Source organism: Lithobates pipiens, unplaced genomic scaffold (assembly GCF_037356315.1).
Source record: "Lithobates pipiens isolate NorthernLeopardFrog02 unplaced genomic scaffold, aLitPip1_a1.2 Scaffold_3, whole genome shotgun sequence".
NCBI classification, from domain to species: Eukaryota; Metazoa; Chordata; class Amphibia; order Anura; family Ranidae; genus Lithobates; species Lithobates pipiens.
The window spans coordinates 226,294,062-226,316,188 of record NW_027507790.1 but is presented as its reverse complement, the minus strand read 5'-3'; the positions used below and the strand labels follow the sequence as shown (position 1 = coordinate 226,316,188).

The window sequence follows — 22,127 nt, the reverse complement described above, 5'->3', positions numbered from 1 at the left end:
ATGTGCATGCAGTAAAAATACAAATTAGGCGAATGTTTTCCATTTACTGTAAAAATTAGAATACTATTTTTCATTTAGGAGGCTTTATTTCTTGGGATCTGCTTACCTTGTGCAAGTGAAATCAGCTGGGAAATGTCTGCAATAGCTGGCACCGTGAGCAGACAGTCCAGATCCTTACACCATAGTGACAGCTCCCCGGAGACACTCAGAGCAGCCAGCCAGGCTCCTGTGGGATGAAAAAAGATGAATTCTTAAAGCACATCTAAACCCAAGAACAAAAGTGTAATACATTGCAGCTTACCAGTCTGTAGATGTGGTGTCTGTATTAGGCTGGCCATACAATATGCACTTTGTGGTGTCTACAATAGGCTGGCCATACATTATGCAATTTTCTTTCCTTCAAGCACAGGCTGAAGGAAAGAAAATTGCGCAATTTCCCCCATCAACACAGTCAGTGTTGATGGGGGAATTCCTCTCGCTCCACTAGTGTATTCTGACAGCGGGAGTGAGCGTACAAGAAAACCCAACAGCAGTCTATCAATCAACTTCAGTGCAACCAGCCTGCCTATAGTAGATGGATTGAACTCCAGCCAGTTCAATTTGTCTATGGCCCACTTAAGTTTTCTTTTTTTTTTTTTTGCATTTCTTTCCTTTATTTTCACATGGTGATCCTGCCAGAAACACTTCCCACCCCAGGGTGAGGACATTCACTCGTCATACTGCATTGATTGAGAAGCAGCATTCCCAACCTTGGACAGGATTACAGAACCCCCCCCATACCTTAGAGGACATGAGTTTTGTAGCCACTTGAGACCTAGGAACAATGATAACAGAGTAGCACAGGCAGGAGCATGGGGTTGTGGGGGGTGGTATGGCTGAACTTCATTGTGTGTCTATAGACACGCAGAGCCCAGCTTTGGAGCAAGCCTGCATGAGTGCCCCCATAGCAAGTGGCTTGCTACGGGGGGGACTCAGAAGTGGAGGAGCGAAAAGCACCAGCCGGGGACCCCAGAGGAGGAGAATCAGAGCTGTCCTGTGCAATACCATTGCACAGAACAGGCAAGTATAACATGTCTATTATTTTAATAAAAATTATATATACCTTTACAACCACTTTAAGATCAGTCACTGCTTCTCTTTCTCAGGATGCAAGATGACTGGTCTTGCATCCCCTCCCCCACTCCCCTCCTGCAGTTTTCTGCAGACAGCCTGCAGTGGGTGGATCTATTGGGTCCCTGTCACGACTGATCTGCACAGGCTACGTATAGCACAGTTATGATGTCACCACTACCTCTACAGTATGAAATCTGGGTTTGCAAAAGCATTTAAGCATTTGGTGCACACAAAGTGGGTTACCATCCTTTGAGGATCTTGAGGAACATATTCAAAAGGAAGGTTTTTCTTGTGGAGTTCAGCTCTAAAATAGAAGAGCTTTTGTACTCTCCAGCAGTCTAGTCTTTGCTCTGTTCTAGCGCTGCATCGATAAGGCTCTACAGCATTCAACACTTTCAGGAGTGTCAAATTCCTCTGTCACCTGCCCTCTACATCGGATGTAATCCCAGCAGCTGTCAGGGGTCATGCGACTTTCCCAAACTGTTGAATGCAGAAGAGTCTTATGCCTCGTACACACAATCGGAAATTTCGCCAGCAAAAGACTGATGAGAGCTTTTGGTCGGAAAAAGCGACCGTGTGTATGCTCCATCGGACTTTTGCTGGCTGAATTTCCGCCAGCAAAAGATTGAGAGCATGTTCTCAATTTTTCGGTTGGAAAAAGTTCTGATCGGAAATTCCGATCGTCTGTAGCAATTTCTACGCATGCTCGGAAACAATTCGACGCATGCTCGGAAGCATTGAACTTAATTTTCTCGGCTCGTCGTAGTGTCGTACGTCACCGCGTTCTTGACGGTCAAAAGTTCTGTGAGCTTTTGTGTGACCGTGTGTATGCAAGCCAAGCTTGGTATTAGGAATGCAGCCTCTTTAATGCCGCGTGCACACGAGCGGATTTTCCGTCAGAAAAATCTTGGATGCTTTTTCCGACGGAAAAAATCCGCTTGTGTGTACGCGGCATTACAGAGGCTGCATTCCTAATACCAAGATAAAGTAGAAGACACACGTCACAAGTGAGATGAGTCTTGAGGGCAAGTGGCAACACTATCAAGGGAAATGCTCCAAGCAATAAAAGAAGCTGAAATATCAGTTTTGGTGGATCTTATCAGTAAATAATAGTAAATAAAGGACATTTAAACACAGTCTGTGATCTTTGTTCTCAATAAAGGCAGATTTTTTTTCACACTTCCACATTGTGGAAAAGCATGCAACAAGCAACATGGTGTACTGTGTTGCAGTGCCATTTCTTTTAAATGCACCCCAATGCATTATTACAGTAGTGACTAATGCACCTGAAATGCAGCACACCACAACGCACATGCTTTAGAAAATAAGCCATTACATTAATACAACACATAATCTGAACTCCTCAAAAGAAGGGCCCTTTGTACCATTAGCAGATGTGGCAAGGGTCACAATGCTGCTTTTCTTAAGTAATGGCTTCTTCACATTGCCTGAGCGCAAGCTGATCTCACGGATACGATTGTCGTCCACCAGGAAAACAGCTTCCTTTTCCTAAGGCAATAAAATGAAAAACGAAAAATTACAATAATCACAATAGAAAACTAGGCCAAATATAAATATATATGGTGTACTGACCTGCCCCAGCCAGCAAAGCCTTGCACAGGGCTTCTTCCTCTTGATGCTAGTAGACAGCAGAACTTCGAGAGACACTTCCATGTTTATTAGCACATCAGCAATCCCCCACAGACCAGCTGGACCCACGGGCCACGGTTCCTGAGAAAATGACACAAATTCTATAGCACTGTGTAAAAGTTTGAGGGACTTGGGAAAAGCTTCACTGTTGCCTGTAGACACCCATCCTTAACCTTTTGGCGCCAAGAGTACGCAAATATTCGGCCTCTCGGCAGGTGGGCCTAGATGCGAGAGGCCGCATATTTGCGTGCCTAAATGTAAACAAACATGTGCTGAGAGAGTATGCTCCTGGCAGGTTTTTTTTTGTTCTTCCCGTACTAGCAGTCACTTTTTAAAATCAGCGCGGGCGTGCAGGGCTCTACCCACGCGGCCATGTCATTCCTTCACACAGCTCTGTGTATGAACGAACGACAAGCCCAGACACCCTTTGCGGTTGTCGGCTTGAAGTTCTCAATGAATGTTCATTGATTTATTCCTGTCAGCGTATCTGCCTACCCGTACGGTATGTACGGGTACACAGACATGGAAGGACAGGACATACACAGAAGGAGACCTGCATGGCACCAGCGATCTGCTGTTTACAAGTGAAATGCTTTACAGGCTCCAAAAGAAAACAATAATAAATGCATGTTTTATACCAGCAAAAACACATTTACATTTTTTTTCCTAAAAGGTGAACTTGTCCTTTACAATCTTAACTTTACTACCACTTTAACCACTTCAATACTAGGTACTTTCCCCCCTTCCTGCCCAGGACAATTTTCATCTTTCAGCGCTGTCACATTTTGAATGACAACTGCGTGGCCATACAACACTGTACCTAAACTAAAATTTTATCATTTTCTTCCCACAAACAGAGCTTTCTTTTGGTGGTATTTGATCACCGCTGGGTTTTTAAATTTTTGTTAAACAAGCTAAAAAATCCAACACTGATTGGCATTGTGGTGGGCACCTCTGATGAGGGTTGCGCTGATAATCAATGTGCTGATTATCAGTGCACACCCTCTCTGACAGGAGAGCCGCCAATCAGCTCTCCCTGTCAGCATGAACCGAGGAAAGCCAATTACCGGCACTTCCTGGTTCACGCTGTGATTGGTCACAGCCGAAGACGTGGTATAGAGCCTCCATAAGCCCCTGTACACACGGTCGGACATTCTGCCAACCAAATCCGTCAGATTTTGTCCGTCGGATTTTGCCTGTCGGACCTTGTCCGAAACTGTTGCATACACACGGTCGGACTAAGTTGTCGAAAAATCCGATCATTCAGAACGTGGTGACGTAATTTCGTTACGATGGGACTAGTAGCCAATAGCTTTGATGTAGGAGTTTGATCTGAGCATGCGTGGCACTTGGTCCGATCAAAATTCTCTACACATGATTGGAGTATGTCCGATCGAACCAGTTGGTCGGAAAATATTTCCAACATGTTGGAAAATTGGGTCCGACGGAATCAGTCCGATGCATACCACACACAGTCGGATTATCCGACAACACGGTCCGATAGGACACATTCCGACGGATTCTCTGACCGTGTGTACAAGGGCTAAGAGGTTCTTTACCACAATCAGAGATGCGGTGTGTTAGACTAACACACCACACCACTGATCGCTGCACTGTGCGCCGCCGCGGGCACGGGATAATGGCTTATCCTGCTGGATTTCATATGACACCCAGTCAGGATAGCTGAACCACTTCCCTGCTGTCATTTTGCTATAGGCCGCTGCAAATAAAATCAGACAGGGTTGTACACATGTTGCAGCAATATCACCCCACTGTCTCATTCAGCAGGCAGTACTATTGTCAAACACGGTTACCCAGTGAAGTGAATGGGGCCACGCCCCAAACCTCAAGCAATTCATTTGGGTACGGCATGGCTTTTAAAGGGTTAAAACAGGTTTCCTCCTTCCCGCCTGTCAAATGCCTCTAAAAAGCGATCCACTGCAGAGCACTTATTAAATGGGCAGCAAGATCTGCACATCTAGACTCAACTAAACTAGCCTAACACAAGAACAGGTTCTGCAGTTGTAGTAGACACTAAAACGAACAATTTCCAGGTTACATTTGCACTCTGATTACAGTTTATGTTAAGTTACCACAGGAAAAGTTGCAAACATATTATTAACTTTGCTATGATATATAAAGCACTGACAAACTGCATAACTGTCTGATGTGTAATCATGCAGTCATTACGAGGGGAAAAAGATCTCTTTCATCCAATGTAAGGGCTTGTGTCGACGGGCTTTGATGAACAAAGGCAGCATGTTTTTGAATTTTGTTTGAGAGATCTCTGAGATCATTCAATGCATAAGTAGGTGATCTGTGCTTGACCTACTTCAGCTGCTGCTTCTCCATAGACTTGTATTGGAGGAAAAGTGAACAAAGGTCCACCAACACCGGTCCATTTTGTAACCATTTAATGTATGTGTCGGGGGAGCAACGTGTAGTTATGTTTGACAGCAACAAACAGAAGAGATTTAAAGTGGTTGTAAAGCCACTATAGTATATTCATACCATCCCCTCTGGCAAATAACGATATGTGTCCCAGTTAAGGACGAGCTCAGGCGTCTTCGCAAACAGCACGTGCACAGCCCGCCAGGAAGTCGGCACTGCAGAGTGCTAATCACAAGCAGTGAGACATTGTCCCGATGCACGGCTACAGAGATCAGGAAATGTCTCACGGCTTCTGATTAGCGCCGACTTCCCGGTGGGCTCTGCATGTGCTGTTTGCGAACACGCCTGCGCTCATCCTTAGTCCCGGTGTCTGTGCTATATAAAAAAAGATGTTGTTTCTACCTTATGTCACCGCTGCTTCTCTTCTCTACAGCAGGAGGGGGTGAGAACTCCCGCTGACGTAAGCTGGGGAGGAGAAGGAGCTGAGCGGTCACGTGAATGCCAGTAGACGCTCTGGTTTAAGTTAGAAATCAGCATCTTTTTTTATATAGCACAGACATTGGGACTAGAGGTCGACCGATATGGGTTTTTCACTGGCCGATGCCGATATTTAGAAATCATGGCGGCCGATAGCCGATATATGATGCCAGTTTTTTTGGGCCGATATGTTAGGCCGATTTTATTTTATTTATTTATTTTTAATCCCCCTTGATCTAACACACCTTTCCCACTGGGGCGTTTTTTAAGGCGCTTTTGGGCTAAAAATAGCGCCTGTAAAGTGCCTGCAAAATGGCTCCCCTGCAGTCTGTGTGAAAGACAGAGTGCTTTCACACTGAGGCGATGCGCTGGCAGGATGTTAAAAAAAAAGTCCTGCAAGCAGCACGTTTGGAGTGGTGTATACCGCTCCTCCACCACTCCTGCCCATTGATATGAATGGGCACCACTGCCGAAGCGCATGCTATGATTTGGCAGCGGTGCTTCATGGGGGCATTTAACCTCTTCCTTGGCCGCTAGCTGGGTTATATGTGCCCCACTAGCAGCCAAATAGCACCGCTAAAATGATGGTAAAGAGCCGCTAAAACTTGCGTTTTACCATCAACGCCTGCCCGCTCCAGTGTGAAAGCATCCTTCATAAGTGATACAGAAAATTTCTTACACTTAAACATTTATTAAACAAAACAAACCTCCAATCAGTTTACTTGTATGTATGATCTAGATAAAAAAAAAAAAAAACCTATATATTAAATAAAAACGGGTAGTCAAAACTTTTGGACAAAAAAAAAAAAAAAATGGGCTAACTTTACTGTTTTTATTTTATTTTTATTTTTTAAATGGTGTATTTTTTTTCCCAAAAAAATGCATTTGAAAGACCTCTGTGCAAATGCCGTGTGACATAAAATATTGCAACAACTGCTATTTTATTCCCTAGGATCTCTGCTAAAAAAATATATATAATTTTTGGGGGGTCTAAGTGATTTTCTGGCAGAAAATACAGGATTTTTACTTGTAAGCAACAAGTGTCAGAAAAGATTTAGTCTTTAAATAGTTAAACGGAGAACTTCTACACACAGAGATGACTTCATTCATTCAGTGTAAACATTGTATCATTTAGTTCTTTTCTTGGCAGTCTGCCCAGAGAGGAGGAAAGTGTTGCTATGATGACTCAGGCAACTCACACTGACTTCTTACAGAAGTCATTTCAAAGTCCCCCTGTAGAATCGGCTTTTTATCAGCACAATCGGCCGATGCCGATTATTTAAAAAACGGCAAATATCGGCCGATATATCGGTTGACCTCTAATTGGGACACATTGTTAGTTACCAGAGGGGGTGGCATAAATGGACTATAGTTATTATTGCAGCAGGAGGGGAGTATAGTGGCACTGTCATGAGCTGACAGGCAGGGAGAGAGAGGGGGAGGAAGACAGAGGAGAGCTGCTGATGACGGAGGCAGGTAAACTGATCAAGGTGTCAGGGCTCAACAGTCATGATACACCGTGGTCAGTTTACAGGGGGGAGGGCAGAACCAGGCAGGATTAGCCAGGTATTTTAGGTTATACTTGGGCCAAATTACATAGCACAGTCACTGTGCTGTATAACATGCTTTAAAGGGAACAGAATTTTTTTTTTTATGGGCAACAAATGCTTTAAAGTTCAACTCCAAACATTTTGTGGAGTCCCTGTGTTGGATAGAGCAGGGTAGGGTTACAGTCTCTCTCAGATTTTTGTTTTTGTTTGTGTTTCTAACCAGAAGATTTCTCCTCACTGTGGAAAGGTTAGAGCTTCTGGAAATGTTTTGTATTGCTGTGGAAGGGCAAAACCTCTCCACAGAGGAAATTTCAGGTTGTTGGGAAAACACTATATCCCAAGGGCATGTGCGGAATGATATGGACCAAATTTGAATGGCTGCACCACCACTGCATGAATAACTCATATAGGGAGAGATGCAAATATCAATAAGTTGTAACCAATGACAGCGTCACTGGATACACATTGTTGACATTCACGTCATCCCTGAGCAGCGACGGTGGCCAACAGTGTCCATGTATGCCACAAATCAATGTTGGGTGCGACTGCCAACCAGCAACAGTTCTTACACTTGCACATTATTAATTGCAAATTGCAAAATCCCCCTTCGGCTCAAAAATAAATAAATAAATAAAAATAAAAAAGCATTCAGTAAACAGCAGTATTCATCTCCTGAAAGCCTAAAAGATGCTGCTCTACTAACTTTTGAAGGTGGGTCACTTTTCAGAGGGGTGGTAGAAACTGCAGCATATGTAAACCAAGCCTTACAAAAGTCTATTTAAAAAAAAAAAAAAAAAATTATATATATATATATATATATATATATATATATATATATATACTTATTAGTGACCCTTAAAGCGGGGTTCCACCCTAAAGTGGAACTTCCGCTGATCGGAACCCTCCCCCCCTCCGGTGTCACAATTGGCACCTTACAGGGGGGAGGGGGGTGGAGATACCTGTCAAAGACAGGTATTTACACCCACTTCCGGGCATAGACTCCCGTGGGAGTCTATGTCATTTCCTGTCCTGCCGCGCTGTCTGCTGGGACACACACGGGTCCCAGTGACAGCGCGGACAATTCCTATTGCGCTGCGCGACTCGTGCATGCGCAGTAGGGAACCGGGAAGTGAAGCCGATTCGCTTCACTTCCTGATTCCCTCACCTCGAATGGTGACGGCAGCAGCCGAGAGCCGAGCGATCGATCGGCCTCGGCATCGCTGGTACCCGGGACAGGTGAGTGTCCATTTATTAAAAGTCAGCAGCTGTAGTATTTATAGCTGCTGGCTTTTAATATTTTTTTTTTAGGTGGAATCCCTCTTTAATATCCTTGTAGAGCTGTAACATGCATTGGTGCAAAACACTGTTACCTCAGTGAACTTGGTATTTAACCCTCCCTGACGGCTTGACAGAAGTGGGCTTTTTTTCCATGGGATCATATATATTATTATTATTATTATTATTATACACGATTTATATAGAGCCAACAGTTTACGCAGTGCTTTACAATGTATAGTGGGGACAACACAATTACAGTACAGTTCAATACAAAAGGTACAGGAGGGCCCTGCTCGTAGAGCTTACATTCTAAAGGGAGGGGGTGGTGGTACAAAAGGTAATAGCTGTAGAGAATGATTTGATGGGGGTGGTGTATATTAGGGGTGCACCGAATGGGTTTTTTGGTGCCGAAACCGATACCGAAAATGAAAAATACACTAGGCCAAAAACCGAAACCGATACCGAAAACATATTTAAAAAAATATATTTTTATACAGGAGATGGTCAGAGACTGGAGACATGGTACAGGAGATGGTCAGAGACTGGGGACATGGTACAGGAGATGGTCAGAGACTGGGAACATGGTACAGGAGATGGTCAGAGACTGGGGACATGGTACAAGAGATGGTCAGAGACTGGGGGACATGGTACAAGAGAGGGTCAGAGACTGGGGACATGGTACAAGAGATGGTCAGAGACTGGGGACATGGTACAAGAGATGGTCAGAGACTGGGGACATGGTACAAGAGATGGTCAGAGACTGGGAACATGGTACAGGAGATGGTCAGAGACTGGGAACATGGTACAGGAGATGGTCAGAGACTGGGAACATGGTACAGGAGATGGTCAGAGACTGGGAACATGGTACAGGAGATGGTCAGAGACTGGGAACATGGTAGAGGAGATGGTCAGAGACTGGGGACATGGTACAGGAGATGGTCAGAGACTGGGGACATGGTACAAGAGATGGTCAGAGACTGGGGACATGGTACAAGAGATGGTCAGAGACTGGGGACATGGTACAAGAGATGGTCAGAGACTGGGGACATGGCACAAGAGATGGTCAGAGACTGGGAACATGGTACAGGAGATGGTCAGAGACTGGGGACATGGTACAAGAGATGGTCAGAGACTGGGAACATGGTACAGGAGATGGTCAGAGACTGGGGACATGGTACAGGAGATGGTCAGAGACTGGGGACATGGTACAGGAGATGGTCAGAGACTGGAGACATGGTACAAGAGATGGTCAGAGACTGGGGACATGGTACAAGAGATGGTCAGAGACTGGGGACATGGTACAAGAGATGGTCAGAGACTGGGGACATGGTACAGGAGATGGTCAGAGACTGGGGACATGGTACAGGAGATAGTCAGAGACAGAGGACATGGTACAAGAGATGGTCAGAGACTGGGGACCTGGTACAAGAGATGGTCAGAGACTGGGGACATGGTACAAGAGATGGTCAGGGACTGGTGACATGGTACAGGAGATGGTCAGAGACTGGGGACATGGTACAGGAGATAGTCAGAGACAGAGGACATGGTACAAGAGATGGTCAGAGACTGGGGACCTGGTACAAGAGATGGTCAGGGACTGGGGACATGGTACAGGAGATGGTCAGAGACTGGGGACATGGTACAAGAGATGGTCAGAGACTGGGGACATGGTACAAGAGATGGTCAGAGACTGGGGACATGGTACAGGAGATGGTCAGAGACAGGGGACATGGTACAGGAGATTGTCAGAGACTGGAGACATGGTACAGAAGATGGTCAGACTGGGGACATGGTACAGGAGATGGTCAGAGACTGGGGACGTGGTACAGGAGATGGTCAGACTGGGGACATGGCACAAGAGATGGTCAAAGACAGAAGACATGGTACAGGAGGTGTCCCCCATTGCAGCCAGTGTGCCCCATATTGCAGCCAGTGTGCCCCATTTTGCAGCCAGCCTGTGAAGGGAAGAGAGCCGCCTCCACCGCCTGTTTGATCACAGCGTCGGGAACATCACAGCTTTCATTTCAATAGCTGTTGTTCCCAGCCGCGCCGTCACACACAGCCCCTCCCCCTTGTCTGGGCACTTTGATAGATCACCCGCGGGATTGGACGGATGATCTGTCTATCAAAGTGCCCGGACAAGGGGGAGGGGCTGTGTGTGACGGCGCGGCTGGGAACACACAGCTATTGAAATGAAAGCTGTGATGTTCCCGGCGCTGTGATCAAACAGGCAGCAGAGGCGGCTCTCCTGCACTATAGAACACCCCCATGATGGGCGGCACCAGGGGCAGAGCCCCGCCCCCCACCCAGGGCATGCCCCATTTTCGGCTCCATTATCGGTCATTTTTCGGTGGCCGAAATTTCGATGCATCCCTAGTGTATATATGCGTATCTCCCTTTGTGCTGGGAGCGCGCCGCACAGTACGCTCCCAGCACAGAGACCAGGCTCTCACCGAAAGCCCCAGGTCCCATTCTAACGATCGGTTCCGGATCACCACTGATTGGCTAGCACAGTCATCAGTGACTGTGAGCACGTCCCTGTGTTTTCTTCCTCTTTTGAATGAACAGAAAGATACATTGCATCTTTCTGTTTTTACAGGAGAGGAAGATATAAACAAAACAGTAAGTAAAAAAAATAAAAATGTAAAATAACTAGATCAAGGTTTGCCAGGGTTAGTGTTAGGGCCGGTTCACACAGCGAGGCGCGGCGAGGCGTCTCCGACTTGCCTCGCCGCGACCTGCGGGGACCTCAGCGGCGACTTGCAGAGGACTTCTGTATAGAAGTCAATGCAAGTCGCCCCCGAAGTCGCCCCGAAGTAGTACAGGAACCTTTTTTCTGAGTCGGAGCGACTCGAGTCGCTCCTCTCAGAACGGTTCCATTGTACAGAACGGGGGCGACTTGCGGGAGCGAGGCGAGGCGAGCCGTGTCGCCTCGCATCGCCTCGCTGTGTGAACCGGCCCTTAGAGTCAAGGTAAGGGTCAAAGGACAGGTGTCACAATCAGTATATTTTGGGTAGAATTTTTTTATTTTTTTTTTATTTTAAATTAGTATATCAGTGTGTTTCAAGCAGGATAAACAAAATACAAGAATGTGCGCCATTGTTTCTGGGCCCTATTTACAATACAGATGTGTTATCACTGAGATCGTTAGGAACAGGAGAATGTATTTTCGTTTGTTTGGTGGTAAATGATGGTAATAGCAAGAAATAGACAATTAAAAAAAAAAATGCGTTTTTAACTGCATCCAATTAGCATTACATGTAAATGTGACTGGTTCTCAACGGAGCTGCTTCACACATGCCTGGGGCGGCCGCTATTCAATTTTCAAAAAGGTGCGTTTTTGGATGCAGTTCAGGTATGCATTTATGCAAAATTTTGCACCTGAATCAGTGAACAGAAATGCACCAGACTATTGACTGCAAACCACAGCCGGACATGTGTGAACCCAGCCTGAATGAATCAATTTGATTCTGAAAAAAAATGGTTGCTTATAACAGTGATATTCACTGTTATAAGCAACTAGAAAATGCATTTCCTGGAAAAAACGCATGGGAATGCTGAATAGCATCAAAACTGCCCATCATATTCCTCTATTATAAATCAGTACATGGTGTGTCTGTGCTCTCCCCCACCGCCCATCACTGTGTTTAAGAAGCTTTGGTAAGCATGGAAACAAAACAGACAACAAAAGCCTGGATTCCCTAAATTTAATGAAATTTTCTGAAATGATCACTAAACTTAAACAGCTTTTTCACAAAAACTGTAAAAGATATCAAACTGAAAAGATATAGCCAGATACCTGAATATTTTGTGAACATTTTAAAGTGTGTTTGGCATCTGTAGGTGAAAGTATGAAGGAGCTGAAACTTTTGCTACCGGAAGAAGATTTTAAGGATGCTCTCAGTGACTTCAATGTTAAAAAAAAAGTGTTAAAAAGCTTAATATTTTAACCACTTGCTTACTGGGCACTTAAACACCCTTCCTGCCCAGACCAATTTTCAGCTTTCGGTGCTCTCACACTTTGAATGACAATTACTCAGTCATGCAACACTGTACCCAACTGAATTTTTTGTCCTTTTTTTCCCACAAATAGAGCTTTCTTTTGGTGGTATTTGATCACCTCTGGGGTTTTTATTTTTTGCGCTATAAATGAAAAAAGACAGAAAATTTTGAAAAAAAAACACATATTTCTTTGTTTCTGTGACAAAATTATGCAAATTATTCATTTTTCTTCATACATTTTGGCCACAATTTATACTGCTACATATCTTTGGTAAAAAATAACCCAAATTAGTGGATATTATTTGGTCTTTGTGAAAGTTAGAGAGTCTACAAGCTGTGGTGCGAATCATACAAAATTGATCACATCTGATGTACTGGTGGCCTATCTCACTTCTTGTGCCCCGAAATACCCCCCAAATGACCCCTTTTTGGAAAGTAGACATTCCAAGGTATTTAGTAAGAGGAATGGTAAGCTTTTTGATGTTGTCATTTTTTTCCCACAATTCTTTGCAAAATTAAGATTTTTTATTTTTTGAATTTTTTTCCACAAAATTATCATTGTAATAGGTTATTTTTCTCACATGGCATGTGTATACCACAAATCACACCCCCAAAAAAATTCTGCTACTCCTCCTGAGTATTACGATACCACATGTGTGGGACTTTTTCACAGCCTGGCCACATAGAGAGGCCCAACATGCAGGGAGCGCCATCAGGTGTTCTAGGAGCATAAATTACACATCTAACTTGTTGACTACCTATTACACTTTTGAAGGCCCTGGAGCACCAGGACAATGACACGTGACACTGATGACAGATGGCACCGATAAGTGGCAATGATGACACTTATACGTGGCACTGATGACAGATTGCACTAATATGTGGCACTGATGACAGATGGCACTTATACGTGGCACTGATGACACGTGGCACTAATACGTGGCACTGATGACAGATGGCACTAATACGTGGCACCGATGACAGATGGCACTAATACGTGGCACCGATGACAGATGGCACTGATGACAGATGGCACTGATAAGTGGCATTGATGACACGTGACACTGACAACAGATGGCACGTGACACTGACAGGTGGCACTGATGACAAATGGCATCGATACGTGGCACTGATGACAGGTGGCACTAATATGTGGCACTGACAGATGGCACTGGGGACAAATGGCACTGACAACGGGTGGCACTGGGGACAGATAGCACTAACAGGTGGCACTGGGGGCAGCTAGAACTGGGGGAGGATGGCACTTTTTTTGACTTTTTTTTTTCCACTTACGGCCGCTGCAGCCGTTCATCATTCCCCTCTCACACGCTGTTTGTGTAAGGAGGGAGAGCGGCACTGAGAGATGATCTCATATGTTTACATATGAGATCATCTCACATTGGACACGCCGATCGCGCTGTAAATGGCCACTGTGATTGGCCGTTTACAGCGATCTGTGTTTGCCTGTCTCCGGGGGACACGGCAAACACAAAACTTCCCCGATGCGCGCCTGCGGCAGCGTGCATTGTGGAAGTAAACACGAGGATGTCCAGGGACGGCCTCCCGGACGAGGGCATCCGTTCTATAGCCGTCATTCAGCTATAGGGCAGGCGGGAAGCGGTTAAAAAGTATAACTAGTAGAAAAAAAGTTGAAGAAGTCCCATCATCAGCTAAAAGAGCTGAACATTTTAAAAGTTGAATGGCTTTAATAGCTGAAAGTATGCAGAAGTTATGCAGAGCCAAAAAACGTACGGATTTAAATTAAAAAGATGATTAATAAATAAAAAAACTAATAACAATAGTGGGGCTGCTGAAGCACAGCACACACTCATTTTGGTAGCATAATTATCCACTTCAATATTCTGGCACTGCTCTCCTACATGAAAAAATCATAATTTGTTTGCTAGAAAATTACTCAGAACCCCCAAACATTATATATATATATTTTTTTTTTAAGCAGACATCCTAGGGAATAAAATGGCAGTCATTACAACTTTTTATCTCGCACAGTATTTGCGCAACAATTTTGCAAACGCATTTTTTTGGGGGGGAAAAAAACGTTTCATGACCAAATCTGTGAAAGATTTTTTTTTTTTTTTTTTTGTGACCCATTACACTTTTCCTTTTTTTTCTCTTTCACAGATTTGGTTAACACACATATACATTTAGCACCTAGTGGACCTGTGTTGAGGATGTCTGTTTCGGTTCCCCCTGGCCTGCCCCCTGACATTGTTGGGGGATGGTCTGAACCCTGCCTCAACCCCGGATGAGACAGTTTTATCTCAGCTCTAGCAGTTCCCATTGCTGGAAGTTCTGCCCAATTTTTGGGCTATTTTGTAAGTCACTTTATCAATTTAGTGGGAACCTCCCCATGCTCCATCATTGCAAATACTAATTTACTATTACTTTGTATTTTCAGACCAATCACGAGCTTGCTCCTGACGAGCGGTAGTAAGCCGCGAAACGCGTAGAGCTAACAATTACCGTGTATTTTGGTACCCCAATTTCAATTAGCAACAATTTTTGAAACATTGCATCAATTATGTTTTTCTTATTAATTTATTGCAACAACCAAGAAGTCATAGGTTCAAAGTTGTTGCCTACATTGCATTATTTGTTTAACTTATTATTATATTTGATTGTTATATGTCTATAATGGAGGTGTGCTTTTATAACCTATTCTGTATTGGTCAATAAGATTGTATAAAGCAAAATGCTAATGTTAATAATGTGTTTGTCTGCGCACCTCTCCAATATACATGTAATCATGTCTTATTATAAAAACAAATAATAAAATTTTTCCCCTTTTTTTTTTTTTTCAATAAAAGACCCCGTACTTCATTTAAAGTCCCGCTTAGCTCTTGTTTTTAATTCTGTGGCTCATATCTGATAGGGATGGAGGCTATGACCTCATTTAAAGTCCCAAAATTTCCCCCTCCCCTCTCCCCACCATGATACTATAACTGTGGTTGTCCACACCTGAGTTCAATTTCTCTAGCCACACCCAGGCCTGATTATTGCCACACCTGTTCACAATCAGGGCATCACTTAAATAGGAGCTGCTTGACACAGTAAGGTCCACCAGAAGATCCTTAAAAGCTACACATCATGCCGAGACCCAAAGAAATTCAGGAACAATTGAGAAAGAAAGTAATTGAGATCTATCAGTCTGGAAAGGGTTATAAAGCCATTTCCAAAGCTTTGGGAATCCAGCGAACCACAGTGAGAGCCATTATCCACAAATGGCCAAGACATGGAACAGTGGTGAACCTTCCCAGGAGTGGCTGGCCACCCAAAATTACCCCAAGAGCGCAGCGACGACTCATCCAAGAGGTCACAAAAGACCCCACAACAACGTCCAAGGAACTGCAGGCCTCACTTGCCTCAGTTAAGGTCAGCGTTCATGCCTCCACCATCAGGAAAAGACTGGGCAAAAATGGCCTGCATGGCAGAGTTCCAAGGAGAAAACCACTGCTGAGCAAAAAGAACATCAAAGCTCGTCTCAATTTCTCCACAACACATCTTGATGATCCCCAAGACTTTTGGGACAACATTCTGTGGACCGATGAGACAAAAGTGGAACTCTTTGGAAGGTGTGTGTCCAAGTATATCTGGCGTAGAAGGAACACTGCATTTCATAAAAAGAACATTATACCAACAGTAAAATATGGTGGTGGTAGTGTGATGGTCTGGGGCTGTTTTGCTGCTTCAGGACCTGGAAGACTTGCCGTGATAAAAGGAACTATGAATTCTGCTGTCTACCAAGAGATCCTGAAGGAGAATGTCCGACCATCTGTTCGTGTACTCAAGCTGAAACGAACTTGGGTTCTGCAGCAGGACAATGATCCTAAACACACCAGCAAGTCCACCACCGAATGGCTGAAGAAAAACTAAATGAAGACTTTGGAGTGGCCTAGCCAAAGTCCTGACCTGAATCCTATTGAGATGTTGTGGTATGACCTTAACCACTTGCTTACTGGGCACTTAAACCCCCCTCAGTCCCAGACCAATTTTCAGCTTTCAGCGCTGATGCACTTTGAATGACAATTGCGCGGGCATACAACACTGTACCCAAATGAAATTTTTATCATTTTTTTCCCACAAATAGAGCTTTCTTTTGGTGGTATTTAGTTACAGCTCGGAGTTTTATTTTTTGCTAAACAAACAAAAAAAGATGCAAAAAAATAAAAAATAAAAAATCATGTTTTAATAGTTTGTTATAAAATTTTGCAAACGGGTCATTTTTCTCCTTCATTGAAGTGCGCTGATTAGGCGGCACTGATGGCTGCATTGGTGGGCACTGATGGGCTGCATTGGTGGGCACTGATGGGCTGCACTGGTGGGCACTGATAGGCATAGTTAAGGCGGCACTAATAGGCACAGATAAGGCGGCACCGATGGGCACTGATGGGCAAAGATGGGCACATAAGATGGCACGGATGGGTGGCACAGATGGGTGGCACGGATGGGTGGCACGGATGGGCACTGATAGGTACCACAGATAGATGGGACTGATGGGCACTGATAGGTGGCACTGATAGGTGGCACTGCTGGGCACTGATGGGCGGCACTGCTGGGCGGCACTGGGGTGCAGCACCTTTGAGGCAGATTGGGTGGCACTGTGGGTGGCACTGTGGGGTGGCACTGTGGGTGGCACTGTGGGGTGGCACTGTGGGTGGCACTATGGGCACTGACGGGGGGCACTGACGGGGGGCACTTACTTTTGCGTTTTATTTTACTTCAGGATGGCACTGCGGGAGGCAGGTGGGCACTGGCAGGTGGTCCCTTGTATTGATGGCCGTGATCGGGACTGATGTCCTGATCACGGCCGCCGGTGATCGGCTTTTTTTTTTTCTCCTCGCGCTGTCAGCGCGAGGAGGAATAATAGCCGATTACCGGCTCCGTTCTATCACATGATCAGCTGTCATTGGCTGACAGCTGATCACGTGATAAGGGGTCGGGATCGATCCCTTGCACGGATCGGTGATCAGGCGAGTCTCACGGACTCGCCGATCAGGGGGCGCGCAGGCCGCTCGTATCCGGGACGACGTCAATAGACGTCGTCCCGGAAATGTAGGTCCGCGCTGTTGCCGTCATTTGGCAATAGCGCGGATCTGTAGTGGTTAAAAAGGCCGTTCATGCTCGAAAACCCTCTAATGTAACTGAATTAGGACAATTCTGCAAAGATGAGTCGGCCAAAATTCCTCCAGGACGCTGTAAAAGCCTCATTGCACGTTATCGCAAACGCTTGGTTGCAGTTGTTGCTGCTGAGGGTGGCCCAACCAGTTATTAGGTTTAGGGGGCAATCACTTTTTCACACAGGGCCATGATGGTTTGGATTTTTTTTCACCTTTAATAATAAACACCTTCATTTACAAATTGCATTTTGTGTTTACTTGTGTTGTCCTTGACTATTGTTTAAATTGGTTTGATGTTCCGAAACACTTAAGTGTGACAAACATGCAAAGGAACAGGAAATGAGGAAGGGGGCAAACACTTTTTCACACCACTGTAGATACCTAACGTGTCACGCTTTAAAATTGCACACACTCATTGTATGACGTCAAACTTCATTACTTAAAAATCTCCATAGGCGACGCTTTCAAATATATATCATAACGTCGCTCCTGGGACTCCGACGATCATAGAGATGACTGGTGACCATCTGGATTACCGGAAATCTCTATCGTCATCATCCGACGCCGGACGATTCTTTCTCCGGGTCCCCGATGGCACGGGAGAGCCCGGAGAAGCACCGGATGGCGGCAGCAGGGGGGATGTCCCCTCCCGTCGCCTGTAAGAACGATCAAGCGGCGGAACTGCCGCTACGATCGTTCTTATGGTGCACAGAATCGCCGGCTAAAAACAAGGATACCTGAATGATGCCTGTGGCTGCTGGCATCATTCAGATATTCCCACTGAAAGTCCAGGACGTCATATGACATCCTTGGGCAGGAAGTGGTTATTAATGTGGAATGTACGTTCTTTGCTGAAAACATATTTTTTTTATTTTATTTAAACAAGTTGTTATGGGTAAAGTTCTGCTTTAAATACCACCAAAAGAAAACTCTGATTTGTGTGTAAAAAAAAAAAAAAAAAAGATAAAAATGGTCACGGCAAGTGTCAAAGCGTGGCGGCGGTGAAAGGTGAAAATTGGTCTGGGCACAAAGGGGGTGAAAGTGTCCGGTGGTTAAAAGAAGCGTTAAAGAGTTTTATGTGGAGAATACGCGTCAGGTTGTTTATTGCTGTATGTGACCCCCTTTTAGGGTTATTAGTCCCGGTCACATTTTGGGTTGTCACCTAAACAGGAATGGAGGGGAAATCTTCCAATGGGGACACCCTCACTTTGGTTGGGATCTCCTCTCACTTCCTGTTTTGGCTAGGAGACAGGAAATAAAGGGAAATCTCCCCAAAGGGGACACAGATGACAGAATAGAAGGTTTTCCCTTTTACTTCTCTCTAATAACATTGTGTAGAATGTGATGGAGGAGGGATGACGTCACGTCCGGTGCACCCCTCTATGAAGAGAAGGGGGTCCTCCCTCCCCCACACAATACATTCCTCCGTTCTATATCTACGTACAGTGGAGGACTACAAGTCCCAGCAGCCCGGTGCGATGAATAATCCCCCCCAGTCTGTGTATATACAGAGCAGGCTCGTCCTACCTCCCACCGGACACGGTTCTCACCTGAGCCGGTCCTCCTCCTCGCTCTCCGCTCCCCGGGCCGCTCTCATACCTCCCCCACTATCCTGACAGGAAGCCCGGGAATCAGGGCGGCAAGAGCGGCCACTATCGGGGGGACGCTGAGGGAGAAGGAGGCCCCGCCCCTTGGATACGGTGCAGACCCGCCCACACAGGGAGGATCCAGTTCCCCCTCTCTAGGCAGAACACGCCCACTCCACAGACAGAGATGAGCTGACCCATTTTTGGCAGGACAGCCCCGCCCACAGGCGGAACGGGGGGGGGGGGTGTGTGTGTGTGTGTGTGTGTGTGTGTCCGGGCCCCGCCCCCTGGGCTGGATTAGCACACTCTACTTTTTTTTTTTTTAAAGCACCACAATGTCATCATCATTAGACTCATTGAAATCCATTCCGTTGCCCTGCGCTTTATACTAATGCCCATAGCTCCCAACTGTCCCTGATTTGGATCAATGTCCCTCTTTCCTCCTCATTTTGGTCTGATCTATATAGTTGTATATAAAATGCACTTTTTTTTTCTATCTAAAAGTGTTTTCCAGTACTAAACCTTTCATCTGATTTCTAAATTGCTGCCATGTGTAAATTTTAAAAGCCAATATAAAGGAATAGTCGTGGTAAAAAAAAAGTCCTTGTGGATTTAGATTAAGTTAGGGTGACCAGACATCCCCGGTTTCCGGGGGCAGTCCCTGGATTCAGGACACTGTCCCCGAACCAAGTCTGTCCCCGGTATTGTCTCCAGATTGGATTTGAACAGGGGCTGGGGAATTAAAAGAAAAAATCGGAATTACACCCCCGTCCCATTCTGCTGCTCCTACTAGCTTAGGGGGTGTATTTTTTTCATTATCTGTGCCCCTCTCTGATGATCATGTGCTGGTCGGAGCGGAGAGAATATTTCTTCAGTTTAAGGTGCATGCCTGTTCCGCTCCTGCTCACATTTTCTTCTGCCTTGGCTCAAGTCCCGGCCAGCCACCTGCCCATCTCCTTGCCTTCCCTGGCGGAGTGATCTTCCTCCACTCCCCTCCCAGTAGTAGCTGGGGCCCGGAGAGTAAGACTTGACAGGCTGTGAGGCGGGCGGCAGTGGCGACGGGCAGAGAGTCACCAATTGCCACCATTACTAGTAAAAAAAAATATGTCCCCGAATTTCATTTAAAAAATCTGGTCACCTTAGGTTAAGTCTCCTTTAAGGCTGTGTGGCAGGGGGCGTGTCCTATGCCTACATACATTTGCTAGTAGGTGTCCCTCATTCCCATCTAAAAATGTTGGGAGGTATGCTAATGCAGTGCAGGAAACGCACAAGATTCGCTGTGCGTCCTTAGTGGCAGTTTACCTAGAGGGAGAACAAAATACTCTAGCAGAGAAATATTGCACATAACAGAATGGTGTCAAAACCTGACCATATTCATATCACAGCAATATGAGGAATTCCCCAAATACAAGCATACCCCACTTTTAAGTACACTATGGGGTTTATTTACTAAAGCTGAAAAGTGCAAAATCATGCTCACTTCTGCATAGAAACCAATGAGCTTCTAACCTCAGCTTGTTCAATTAAGCTTTGGTAATAAAACCTGGAAGCTCATTGGTTTCTATGCAGAAGTGAGCCTGATTTTTCACTTTCCAGCTTTAGTAAATAAACCCCATTGTGTACTTAAAAGTGGTGTATCCCTGTGGATCTATTTGCCACAAGAAAAAACAGGAGAGTGGAAAAATTTTTTTCTTTGCAAAGAGACCCACTCAGTGCGGGTCAGGACACCCTATCTCAGCCTTGGGAAATAGGACTGGTGTACCCCTCTCTGCTGTTCGCCCTTATCCCCAACATCATCAAAAAGATTTGCTTCTCATCAGCAAGAGTAATCTTGATAGCACCCTATTGGCAGAAAAGGACTTGGTTCACGGGGCTACTAAAGCTCAGCATAGCAAAATCATGGGATCTGCCCTGCACACCGGATCTGATCTATCAGGGAGCAGCAAATCATCCCCCCAGTGGGTGCCATTTTTCTCTGACGGCCTGGCTTCTGAAAGGGAATTGCTAACTAAGAAGGGCCTGTCAGAAAAAGTTATAGACACAATATTTACAAGCAGGAAGCCTTCCACCAACTCAACCTAAAATAAGATATGGAGGAAGTTCTGTGACTGGCAGGGATAGAACGTCAAGATAGAAGGTTCACTGGTCCTAGCAATCCTGGACTTCTTAGCCCTTGTACACACGGTCGGAGATTCCGACAACCAAATCCGTCTGAGTAATTCCGACGGATTAATTCCAGAAGAAGTCCGTAAGTGATGTTGCATACACACGGTCGGACTAAGTTGTTGGAAAATCCGATTGTACATAACGTGATGACGTTATTTTGTTACGACGGGACTACGTTCAGGCTAGTAGCCAATAGCTTTGGTCTAGGAATTTGATCTGAGCATGCGTGGCACTTTGTCCGTCGGAGTAGGCTACACATGATCGGAGTATGTCCAATCGGAGCATTTTGTCGGAAAATGTTACCGGCAAGTTGGAAAACTTGGTCCGTCGGATATTCAGACGGAAACAGTCTGATGCAGACCACACACAGTCGGAATATCCGACAAAACGGTCCGATAGGACACATTCCGTCGGAATCTCTGACCGTGTGTACAAAGGCTTACAAGAGGGAGCAGACAGATGACTAGTCCTCAGTACACTCAAAGTCTAGGTCAGTGATGGCGAACCTCGGCACCCCAGATGTTTTGGAACTACATTTCCCATGATGCTCATGCACTCTGCAATGTAGATGAGCATCATGGGAAATGTAGTTCCAAAACATCTGGGGTGCCGAGGTTTGCCATCACTGGTCTAGGTGGTGGCCCTTTCCAATTTGAGTTTCAGAATAGCTGAGGATCCTTTAATCAAAAGATTTTTAATGGAAATTGGGCGAAAATGCCCCCCCCACCCCATCACCGTTCATTTTCCTTCTTGGGACCTGATGATTGTCCTTAAAA

At 45.3% G+C, this 22,127-nt stretch overlaps 1 protein-coding gene across 9 annotated transcripts in view; it reads right to left on the bottom strand.

Moving 5' to 3' along the window:
- CPLANE1 (ciliogenesis and planar polarity effector complex subunit 1) overlaps positions 1–19,293 on the bottom strand; it is a 221,997-nt gene extending 202,704 nt beyond the window's left edge. For all 9 annotated transcript variants that reach the window (XM_077462837.1, XM_077462838.1, XM_077462841.1 and 6 more), the window contains exons 1-4: positions 19,150–19,293; positions 2,707–2,844; positions 2,499–2,622; positions 107–226 (exon numbers count right to left, since the gene is read on the bottom strand). In XM_077462837.1, the coding sequence (XP_077318963.1) occupies positions 107–226; positions 2,499–2,622; positions 2,707–2,787 (325 nt within the window). In that variant the 5' untranslated portion in view covers positions 2,788–2,844; positions 19,150–19,293. The remainder of the gene's footprint in view (positions 1–106; positions 227–2,498; positions 2,623–2,706; positions 2,845–19,149) is intronic.
- Positions 19,294–22,127: the final 2,834 nt, after the last annotated feature.